General features: G+C 38.9%; 1 protein-coding gene across 1 annotated transcript; it reads right to left on the bottom strand.

The window, feature by feature from the left end:
• Nucleotides 1-4,405: 4,405 nt before the first annotated feature.
• On the bottom strand, nt 4,406-11,661 carry LOC117673816 (acetylserotonin O-methyltransferase-like). Its single transcript, XM_087895353.1, has 6 exons — nt 11,555-11,661; nt 10,644-10,712; nt 9,821-9,939; nt 8,242-8,382; nt 7,956-8,078; nt 4,406-4,677 (listed from the first exon to the last, which is right to left on the bottom strand). The coding sequence occupies exons 1-6, from the start codon at nt 11,611-11,613 to the stop codon at nt 4,469-4,471; spliced, it is 720 nt and encodes a 239-aa protein (XP_087751479.1). The 5' UTR covers nt 11,614-11,661; the 3' UTR covers nt 4,406-4,468.
• Between the last annotated feature and the right edge of the window lie 344 nt (nt 11,662-12,005).

Raw genomic sequence — 12,005 nt, 5'->3', positions numbered from 1 at the left:
CCAATTGCTCTAGAGCCGTGATGGCAAAACTATGGCAGGTGCGGCAGAGGTGGCACACAGTGCCCTCTCTGATGGCACACGAGCTGTCACCCCAGTTCAGTTCAGCTCTGCTGTGCATGCATGCTTGCCTCCTGCTGGCCAGCTGGTCTTCGTGTCTCTGCAGCGCATGCACGGGGGGAAGGGCACATGTGGGGGACATGTGCGCATGCACGGGGCATGCACACATGCACGGGGGGACATGTGCGCATGCACGGGGGCAAGGTGCTGCGGGAAGCCATGCACACAAGCGTGAGGATGCATGCGCCGGGGTGCGCACGCATGCGCAGGGGCGTGGGGTGTGCCAGGGGGGCATACATGTACGGGGGCGGGATGCATGTGCAGGGGACACATGTGCATTGCATGTTGGAGGTTCGGGCATGCACGCGCTTTAGGCGCTCAGTCCAGAAAAGGTTAGCCATCACTGCTCTAGAGAAAGGTAGCCCCACAGAGAACTCTGTATTAACATCTTGATTCTTCCTAATTTCAAGCAACAACAGCGACGATCCAAAAATAGGTAAATAATCTATTAATGTGGATTGAAAGAAGTCTATTTAGAAAATACAATGGCACTTTAACAATTATCACTTTTACTGGAACATATACTTTAGCCTTCAATTATTTAACCTCTGTAAAAAGCCAAAGAGTGGAATATTTTTGTCAGTTTTAATATTTAACTCATTATTTGAAAGGGTTACATGGTTTACCTTTGAAATTATAAATGAATGTTGGTGATGAAACAACATTTTAATATTTTCTATTTTTTCATGTGAAGTTATAAAATGCACAGGCAGTTTTTGAACAAGCTCAGTTATGTTTCCTGAATACAGAAATTACCAACAAAGGAGTACTTTTTTTTTTTTTGCTTTAATTTATATGCCACCCTTCTCCGGAGACTCAGGGCGGCTTACAATGCATTAAGCAATAGCCTTCATACTTTTGTATATTTATACAAAGTCAGCTTATTGCCCCCACAGTCTGGGTCTTCATTTCACCTACCTTTGAAAGGATGGAAGGCTGAGTCAACCTTGAGCCTGGTGAGATTTGAACTTGCAGTAATTGCAAGCAGCAGATGTTAATCTGTTAATAACAGTGCTTTAGTCCACTGTACTACAGGCTCTGTACTTGATACAGTAGCCCAGTCAGGAAATCAAAGTTGGGGAGATCTCTAAAGCCATCCAGCGGCAGAGGTGGGTTTCAGCAGGTTCTGACCAGTTCTGGAGAACTGGTAGCAGAAATTTTGAGTAATTCGGCAAACCAGTAGTAAAAATTCTGACTGGCCCCGCCCCCGCCTTCGCCCCACCCCCATCTATTCTCTGCCTTCCAAGTCCCAGCTGATTGGGAGGAAATGGGGATTTTGCAGTATCCTTCCCCTGGAGTGGGGTGGGAATGGAGATTTTACAGTATCCTTCCCCTGCCATGCCACCAAGCCATGCCCACCAAGCCATGCCACGCCCACCAAGCCAAACCCACAGAACCAGTAGTAAAAAAATTTGAAACCCACCACTGTCCAGAGATACTCATTTTGATTAACAGAAGAAAGGGAGGAGAGGAGAGGAGAGGAGAGGAGAGGAGAGGAATGAAGAAGAGAAGAGACGAGACGAGACGAGACGAGACGAGACGAGAAGAGAAGAGAGGAGAGGAGAGGAATGAAGAAGAGAAGAGACGAGACGAGACGAGACGAGACGAGACGAGACGAGAAGAGAAGAGAAGAGAAGAGAAGAGAAGAGAAGAGAAGAGAAGAGAAGAGGGCTTCTTGGCTTTAATTTAACATACAGTAGTGAAAATTACTTCATTTACAGAAACAATAGTACAGGAAATATATTTACAATATTTTTCCATCCAAATTTATCTGATCCAATTTCAATCACTTGTTACAGTAATAACCCTGTATATTGGGTTTCTCTTTAGACCAGACTGGAGCACTCCCAAAATAGGCAGTTTTGGTAGACTTCCAATTAATTATTAATTAATATTTAATTTCATTAATATTTCAATTTTCCCCAGAGACAAGGCAAGCAGGCACTCTCCTGCCCTTCCAGAAATAACTGAAGACGTGGCTCTGCTGACTCACTTGGGACTCACAGAAATGCAAACAGGCTATTGCTTTGAAGGCCCTCCCCATATTTTAACTCTGAATTTTAAATCATTTATTCATGTTTTAACCTGCTTTGTATTATAATACACTGTTTTTATGTCTTATTTGTACAATGCCAAGAGTCGCTCTGTAAGATGAGCAGTTTCTAAATGTGATAAATAAAACAAATAAATAACCATAGCCAAACTAACTCTGGCAATTATCTGCTTCACAACACTGAAGATTTTTTTACCCTGTTATTCTGATACTACCCAAGGGCAGTTTTAATGAGCATAGTTCTATTGGGCTTTTGGGAGATGCAGTGGCTCAAAATGGAGGCAATAAAAGTAAGATAAGCATCATCAATAAAACAGCAGATTTTGTACTGATATAGTTTACTGCCAGCTCAAAAATGGGTGGAGAACAGTTCCACTTGTAGCATGTTCCAGGCAGCCCCTTTCAAATCTGTGTTGTAAGTAAGGAAGAAAATAGAAAACAAAGCTCCAGAAGAGAGAAGAAATTACTGAGAGGGAAAAGATGGAAGGAACTTTGAAGATATGCTCTGGAAGTTGCAAGCAGAAACAAGCCGAGAGAGCCTGAATTAGGATTCTTCGGATAAATCAGGTTGTCTGAATTTAGGCAAAAGGGCAAAAATGAATAAGACTTGCAGACTTGTGTTCTCATGTGATTGATAGAGGTAGGGGGATTGCCACCAATTAATAGCCCATCTAAGAGCTGCCCCCAAGGTGAGATGGACGGTAAACAATTTAACAAATTGTTAAACAAATAAATGTATTAAACAAACAAATAAATAAGAAAGACCTCCCATTGTCCAGATCCTCAGCCATATTAAATGTGATCTCAGATGTGGAGCTAAGACTGCTATGTTGGAAAGTCACTTACAAAGATTTGTTTGTTTGTTATTTGTTAAATTTATTTGCCACCTATCTTGCTGTGGGATGCAGGAGAAACATTTTCATGCATTAATGGAAAGTAGATAAACAAGATTTCCAATAGTATAATATAGTGAATTGCTTCTTCCAAGCACAGACATTGACATATTTATTTCTTTGTTTAAAGTGACATACATGGCAGTCAATTTGGTCCATAACAACCTACTGAAAAATTCCTAAACTCCTAAATACAATTCCAGGAACTCCTGAAGGTGAAGACTAGTGAAAGAATTTGTAGAAATTAATTATCTCCAATGGCATCAATAGTCATCCACGCATAGCATGTATAAGAAGAGTAGAGTATACATAGTAGCATACAGGATGGCATTGCCATGCAGTGGATGATTCTATGAAATTGCCATGATGCCAAGATCAATTAAGTCCTGTAGCTGTATTGGAGTGCAGCTGGAAATTATAAGGCAACAGAAATCCCTAATGCCAATGTGTAGTTCTAGAGGCCTAAATTGCACTTGATTTCTGATAGTCACAACCTTGGAACAAAACTTGGGGATTTGTATTGTATTTCAATCTGCAAGCAAGATTTGGGGAATTGTAGAGAGCAATGGACTGGCCTTGAAAAGAATATTCAGACACTGTTTCAGAAACACCAAGACCAGAAGCATTCCTTCAGCCCTGGGAAATGAGATGGTCTGACTCTTCCTTGATGAAATGGGCCATTGGAAAGAGAAGGTAAAATATAAACATTCTTGCAAGATTCTGACACTATAATGAAAAGTAAATCTCATGTTCCTATGGAATCGGTTGTCTGGTCTAGTCTAATTTGTAAATCTGACAAGCATGTAAGCACCTTCCCCCCCCCCCCCCCAAAGTGCTGTATTTTACTGTTTCTTACAACTGAGGCCTAGTAGGCATTCTAACACCAACTAACCAGATGATCCACATTATAGACTTTTGAGTAATGATATAACCTGTCTTGGGCAACAGGTAGACCCTGGCAGAATTTCAAACTCTCAAGACTCTTTTCAACTTAAATTACTTTATTCAAGGGTGGTTATTTATAGTAGAGGAATACATCAAAGTAAGGCTAATAGATAGATAGATAGATAGATCTATCACAATACAATTAGTATAATAAATAATTACATCTATAGACAGAGGTTGTGGGGCCAGTGCGATGTGCAGTAAGTTCACATGGTAAGAAAGATTGTGTGTTTGTTAGTAGGATTCACTGTGTTAGGGATTTTCTGTCTTTCACTGTGAGTTGTATTAGGTTGTGGGGTTGCACGGAGGGAGGCTCAGGCAATCTCATTGTACACTCTGACAATAAAGATGTGAATTGAATTGAATTGAATTGAACTGACATTAGAATCACTGCAATAGTAAAAGCAATTTTATTGTTGTAATTTTTTTAACAGTCAGTAGGAAGGAAAAATGTTGAATATTATTTTCTGGCCAAAATGACATCAAAGACATTTCCTTTCTTAGACTGAATATCTTTAAAGCCAGCTGTGTTGAGGAGCCTACAATGTTCAGATGTTTTCCGTGCTTTTCCTTCAGAATGAAGCAACGTTATGATGCAGTACACATGAGCAGGAAAAGACCCAGATATTTCTTCATCAATAGTTGGTTCCACTACTAAGACTCCACCACCTGTTGCAAAAGTAATTTATTAACTCAGGAATAGGTTGCCTAGAACAGAAGTGAGTCCTTCATCTCATTTTTATACCTATGGCTGTGCACTTTCTCCCACTACTTTCCCCCTTTTCTAAAAACATTGTTTAGTCTCTCTTTCTCTAGGTTAAATCCATGGTCTATTTTAGTCGCCTTTCTGTCCTAAAATATATTGAAATGTTTTACCATTCCACAGCTGCTTCAGCATTCCCAAAGTCATAACACATGCTACTTCAGCCCACTTAAAACAGGATTGCTTCCCATGGTGTGCCTATAGTTCATGACTGAAGCATCATGGAAATTCTAAGTAATCTTCAGTGATAAATTCAGTGATACATGGTATTTCTCGGAAGGGTAAGCAACAAACAAGAGCCTGATAGTACAGTGGACTAGAGCACTGTTATTAACATCTGCTGCTTGCAATTACTGCAAGTTCAAATCTCACCAGGCTCAAGGCTGACTCAGCCTTCCATCCTTTCAAAGGTAGGTAAAATGAGGACCCAGATTGTGGGGGCAATAAGCTGACTTTGTATAAATATACAAAAGTATGAAGGCTATTGCTTAACGCATTGTAAGCCGCCCTGAGCCTCCGGAGAAGGGTGGCATATAAATTAAAGCAAAAAAAAAAAAAAACAGGTTTCATGACATAGCTTTCCTAGGTATCTATGGGAGGAAATGGATTCCACAGAATAGCAATGGTTCAATATTGTTTAGGGAGTGTGATTCAAAATGTAATGATCCTATTTCTTCTCCAAGTTCAGATTTAATAAGTAATAAATTTTGTTTATACTTTGAAAACTGTCAAGGTTACCTCCATGACATTTTAAGTTTAGAAAAGAATTTTGGCACATATTTGGCCTGCAAAATGGATCTATTGTTGTGACTCCATCCCCAGAGGCTGATTTATCTTCGCATGCTGATACATAGGATAATATGGAGGAAGCTGGCACGAGCTATGTGCCGGAGGGGCCGTCTTCACTGGTGAGTCAGCAAGAACTGACAGTTGCTGACGTGCCTCTGGACCCCAGCCAAATTGAGGAGGAAACAGAGGCCAGTAACGAGGAGAGGGAGCCCTTATTGGATGCAAGAGAGAGATGTAGGAGACGTCGTAGAGAACAGCTATTGCTACGTCCCAAGAGGTGTGGTCAGGAGACATAGGGCCACACTCTACAAAGTATAAAAGGGGTGTGGCTGGGCCGGAAAGGCGTGGTGAACAATTTGTTGGCGTTTTGGATGCAGTGGAGTTTAGAACTGCTAGTTTTGAGTTTTGAAAAGGAGTCTGCATTCCTGCATTAGCCTGCTGGCCGTCTGCCAAGACCTCTGGAACATTACCCGGTAATTACTGAACTGATATACCTTTGGAACATTGTCAATAACTACTGAACTGATATACTTTTGAAAGAGAACTGTTTATTAAAGGGCCAGCTTCAATCCTCTAGCCTGCATTTGTTACTGCCGGGCTATTTGAGCTTCTGCAAGGCCACTCGTGGGAGGGGACAGAACATCTATTTTTAGTCTTATTAGGTAGAAAAGTACCACCTTTCTGTCTCCAGATAGGAGACAGATAGGAGCTACCACCTATTTTGGCAACGCAGTCTAAGATAAGCACCAATACAACCCATTTCTTCCCAACTACAGGTAGTCTTATTTACAACTGTTCATTCATTGACCATTAAAAATTATGTACCCTGGTCATGTAATCCTAATTTCGACACTTGGCAACACACCAGTACTTACACCTCAAGGCACTGCTATCACATCAAACCAGGGGTGAAATCAATTTACCTTCCCTACTGGTTTGGAAGTGCACACGCCATCGTCACATCCTATTTTAGACCCTCTGTGCATGCACAAAGCCTTCTGCGCATGCACAGAGGGTCAAAAACAGGTTACTTCCTGGTTTAAACCAGGAAGTAACAATGTTTGGGCAGGTAGGTGAAGCCTCGCTCTGCTGCCGCTATCGGTTTGCCAAACCACCCACCACCGCCGCTACTGGTTCGCCTGAACCAGAGCAAACCGGTAGCATTTTAGCCCTGCATCAAACCCACCACTCTCTCATCCTATCTCAGTTGCCCACCTACCCCTGTCCACTTCTCCCCATCCATACAGAAAGCCCAAGCCTTCTTCCTGTCCCACCCTGCCCTGGTCTACCAGTTTTGTCTTGTTGTGCAGCTGCTGACAGGTGTGCCAAGCCAATGTGAGCACAGCCAAACAGCTAGCAAATGGATGTTTCTGAAGAGCAGAAAGATTAGCACACAGAGCAGAGGGAAAGCCTTCCTTTCTCTGGCCAAGCACAGTGATTTCCTTCTATTCACAGAGTGGAGGGGAATTCCTATGTTGGGTCAGAGAAAGGAAGCTCTAATCCTGAAGAGTTTCTCCAGGCTTCTGCAGAAGATGCCTTCCACAGATAGAGGGGAGAGAAACATCTAATGTAGGCTGAGAAAAGGAAGCTCGGATCCCAAAGAACTGAGCTTTTTATCTCTGGCCTAGCATCAGTGGTGGGTTGCTCCTGGTTCAGTCCGGTTCTATAGAACTGGTAGTAAAACCAGCGGGAGGCTCCACCCATCCACCCCAATGTCATCATGGGTGATCTGCGCATACACAGAAGCTTCTGCACATGTGCAGAAGTGCACACGCACAAGCGAATCAAGCACGCACATGCGTTCCCGTTGCGAACCGGTAGTAAAAGTAAGTAGAACCTATCCCTGCCTAGCATGGTGTTTTCCTTTCACACATGGACTGCAGGGGAAAGACTATAGTGGGCAAGGAACAAAGATCTGTCAGGCAAAAAAAAAAAAACACCTTGATTTCTTTATTGTTATATGAATCTTGCCAAACTGAAGCCGGACACTACTTACAAGAAGAATATAGTCTGGGAACTACTGGGGAGGGACTTTTTTCTCCCCCACAAATTATTTGAACACAGTTGTCTTTTACTCATCTACATTTCATCACATAATCAGACTTTTTCAGTCTACCGACATAGCTGCTTACAAACCCAACTGGGAGAACCAGTTATTGCTGTTATAGAATGAAACAGTACTATGGTGACTTTCATAATGACTGCAATGACCTAAAACCTAAATTCTGAGCCCATTTGAGATCATAAGTAAAGCACTATCTGTAATATTGTCAAAGGTCATTGCAAGTACATAAAAAGCCATGGAAGACCCTGATTGGCTTGCTTCTCTTCCCATTCACAAATGGCTTTTTTTGTTTGTTTGTTTGTTTGTTTCTAGCAATATGAATATGCCTACCTGGCTTACAGGCCATAAATACTTTTGTTAGTAGGTGGATACACTTTTCATCATTCCAGTTAAACAAGACTCTTGATAAGATGTAAAGATCTGCTTCAGGAATTGGATCTTTAAAAAAATCTCCTGCAATAAAAAATAATTGTTAATAAAGTAGGAATTGAAGTCTTATCACCTTGGAAACAGAAATTATTCTCCCTTTCACAAAGTTTGGCTCTGCAATGCTACTAGCTTCTTTCAGTAGTGCTTTTTGAAATGGCAAGAGATATTGTTTCAAAACACATATTACCTTCATGGAAAGTGATCTGAGAGTCATCTGAAAATGCACTGTATTTTTTAGAAATATCCATAACTTCAGGAAGATCAAAAAGTTTCACGGTACAATTCGGATACTTTGAAATCAATTCCTTAGCGAAGCCACCACTACTTCCTTGAAAAAAGAACAAAATGCAAAAAAAAGGACCTATGTAAGAAAAAATATCCTGCATGTCAACGTTTTTAACAATTTAGTAGAATAGTTATGATGGCTTTTTAAAATTTACCTCATTGGTTTTTTCCCTTGTAGCGGGCTAAGCAGACAGATAATATTGTGATTTTAAAAAATATATTCATAAAAGTATGTTGTCTGCTTTATTCTCCTACATTATATTTTTATCATTGTCATTTTACTACGCACAGACATTCCTTTATTTCTTTTAAAATCTAACCCACTAGGTATTATTTCTCATTCTAGTCCCATTCAATGATTCTTTGCATCGCTTTTTCCATGATTGCTTTGCTTTAGCAAAACTAAAGAGCACTATTTTATTGGCTGCAGTGAAATTTGAGCAGAAATTAATCCAATGTTATCTCTGACACCATTGCTTTCAGTTTTATGCAAAAGTATTTATTTTAAATCAATTTAAAGCTTTTTCCATCTTGTTAGGCTACGACAATTTCCAAACTATATAAAATGGATAACTGCTTCTTCTAATCCAACATAATTTCAAGGTATGTTGGGGCAGCCAGAATTTTAATTTTCATATTGTTATGGTCATCCCAAGATCTAATTCTGAGAATTTTCCAATATCTTTGGTATCAACTCACTTCTGCAGTGTGTTCACTGGAGATTAATAGAAATACTTCACTTTCATATTGCATTATAAATATAAAAGAGCACCTAGCACTGATTGTATACACATCAGGTGTTTTGTTCAGCATCTTTTACTCTAAAAACTTAATGACAGTAAATGTAGATCTGTGGTGCATTCTGTAACCTTTTTCACACATTTTTCTCTTTGTATGCCTTTAACTAAATCTTGACTCCTGGTATCTGCATGGACAAGTTCCTGCAGTTTTCTTGGCAAGAGTTCAGAACTGGTTTGCCATTACCCCCCTTCCTAGGGTTGAGACAGAGTGACTCAACCCTAGGAAGGTCCAAAGTCATCCAGCTGGTTTTATGCCTAAAGCAAGACTACAACTCACAGTCTCTCAAATTTTAGCTTGATACCTTAACCACTGCTTGAAGCTGGCTTTCTTCATACCATGCATCATGAAAATATCTCCCCCAGGCAATGGAGGAAATAAGAAGGAAAAGAGTGTTTTTCTCTTCAAAAATGCTCCTACTTTTTTCCAAGCAGTTCCTAATTACTCTGAGACATCCAATAATGCTGATAAGCTAAGCCATTTTAAAATTAGGTATTTACAAATAAAGTTTAAAAATCTAGGAAAGAGAAGATCACAGGGTAGGATCCGGCAATCCTACTTTTGAATCAGGGAATTACAAGGTCTTGGCATAGTCTAAGAAGTTTGTCAATCCAATTCCTCCAGAATAACTGATAGTATCAAATTACTAGTAAGGGGCATTATGATGACCTTTAGGTACTTACCACCCAGATCATAAATCAGCTGAAAACCAGAAAGATCAAAGGCAGAGACCACTTCTTTTCCATGCAGACTCCAAGCCTCATCCATGTACCTGAAAAAGCTTTCAACGCCTTCCTTTGATCTAGAATTGAAAGTTGCACCGGCAGATGATTAACAGAGTCACAACTAAATAAAGTACAATAAATGAAATACAATATGATTAACATCTGACCATAAAGATATTACATAGAATTACACTCTTCGTTATTCTCTTCATTCTCTGCAGGTTTTTGTGTGAACACCATGATTTTAAAGATGAGGTTTCTAAATATCTGAATTGAAGTTAAAATGACATTTTAAAACAGTACTCAATGCATGTCTACATATCTTGTTCTTGCAAACCATCCAGTGTTCCACAATTTCAATAAAGTGATGTTAAATTTACAATCTAATCCCCAAATTTGATGGTAGGTTTGATGGAATAGTGTGAGCATCATTAGAGCAAAACAGAGCTTTGGTTCTGCTTGTGGCACATTGTCCATCCATTCCTTCACAATTTCCATTAACTGGTGATAAATTGCCCAGTAGACAGTTTGCAAAGTCTCCAAAGTTGTAGGTTGGATGGAACATGAGCATAGTTAGAACAAAGCTGAGCTTTGGTTTTGCTTATGGCACATTGGCCAAAATCAGTATTGGTGGGTAGCACTGCTAAGGTAGACTTTCTATCTTATTAAAAAACGTTCATGAAAGTTTTGCAGAGTTGCAAAGTAAGATTTGATAAGAAAAATTAAAGCAAAACAGCTGATCAAACTTTACAAAGGAAAGTCATTAAAATGCTACTTTTACCTGTACAGTGGTCCATAAAATTCCTTTGAAGAATTGCCATATATTGATAGAATCTGAGGTTTTCCATTCCTGTAGCAGATTTTTGCTTGGTTTTTTTAAAAAAAATTGAAAGCAACAATTTTTCCTTCATTTCCAGCATTGTGTTTAAATAGTATTAAATATATTGTTTTGTATTATTTGCAAAAGATATTCTAAAAATATCACAGGCTGTAAACAGTAATAGAAACATGTGAAGTGGGTAAATTAAATTTAAATCTTTATGTCCATTTTGTTTCACTACTTTTTTCATTAATAAACAGTATGAAGATCAGATAAATTCCTTTAACCAATTCTCTTATAGGCTTTTCTTTTTTTACTTTGAATATTTAAATATTTTAATTTAACTGCTAAGACAATTTAAATATTTTAACTGGATTAATAACCTTAACCCACCTCTTTACAGGTTAGCTTTGTATGTGTCTGTCCAGGCGTGCCTGTATATAGATAGGCACATTCTCCAAAGGCGTTGAGCAAGAATTAAGTTTTGATTAAGTGGATAATTAAGTGGATAATTAATATGCACCACTGAAAAGCCCAAAAAGAAATGTGCGTGTAATCAGTTCACAACCACTGCATCTGTTGAAACTCCACCTCTTATAAGCAAAACAGAATGGTGCTTAAACAAATCCACAGCTTCAAACATTATTAGTTATTTGATCTCAGGGGAGATACAGGAGAAAATAGGCAAACTGTATCGAATAATGATTATTTTAGAATAATTTAGTGCATAATCATAAAAATGATATAACAATTTCCAAGTGAAGACTCAAATCTCAGTTACTTCTGTGGGAAAGAAAACCCAAAAAGTGTCCTGGTCTCTAACATGCTCTTGGTGAAAAGATTTTTATTTCATTTTAATGCTCCCTTCTTACCTTACAGCTTCAAGCAAGTATTGCAGTGATGAATATACACATTCTGAAAGAAATTTCATGGTATAATACTGAGACTTTGGGCTTGATTTAGCCAGAAAAAGATCAGCAAACTCTGTGTTTCCATAAAGATCTGAAAATGAAAGCATAATGTAAGAGAATTGTTTCAAAACAGGTTACTGAACTTCCTGTACATTTGATATGCGTAAAGCATGGATTCATTATAAATGATTACATTTAAGTTTATTTCAGTAATGAAACCTAAAACATTTAATTTTGCATTCTAACAAAAGTTGCTGATGACATTGAATCAAGTCACAGGCTGGTAAAGTGGCAGAGTTCTCTGCATATAGCATTTATAAAAAATAAATTAATAAACAAAATTCATGACTATGTATAGTAAAAACTCATACCTATGTACAGTATAACTACTAAATAAAACAAAAATGAAGAA

The sequence above is a fragment of the Pantherophis guttatus genome, chromosome 5 (assembly GCF_059756535.1).
Source record: "Pantherophis guttatus breed Tessera chromosome 5, ASM5975653v1, whole genome shotgun sequence".
Taxonomy (NCBI): domain Eukaryota; kingdom Metazoa; phylum Chordata; class Lepidosauria; order Squamata; family Colubridae; genus Pantherophis; species Pantherophis guttatus.
This window is presented reverse-complemented; position numbering and strand designations above follow the sequence as displayed.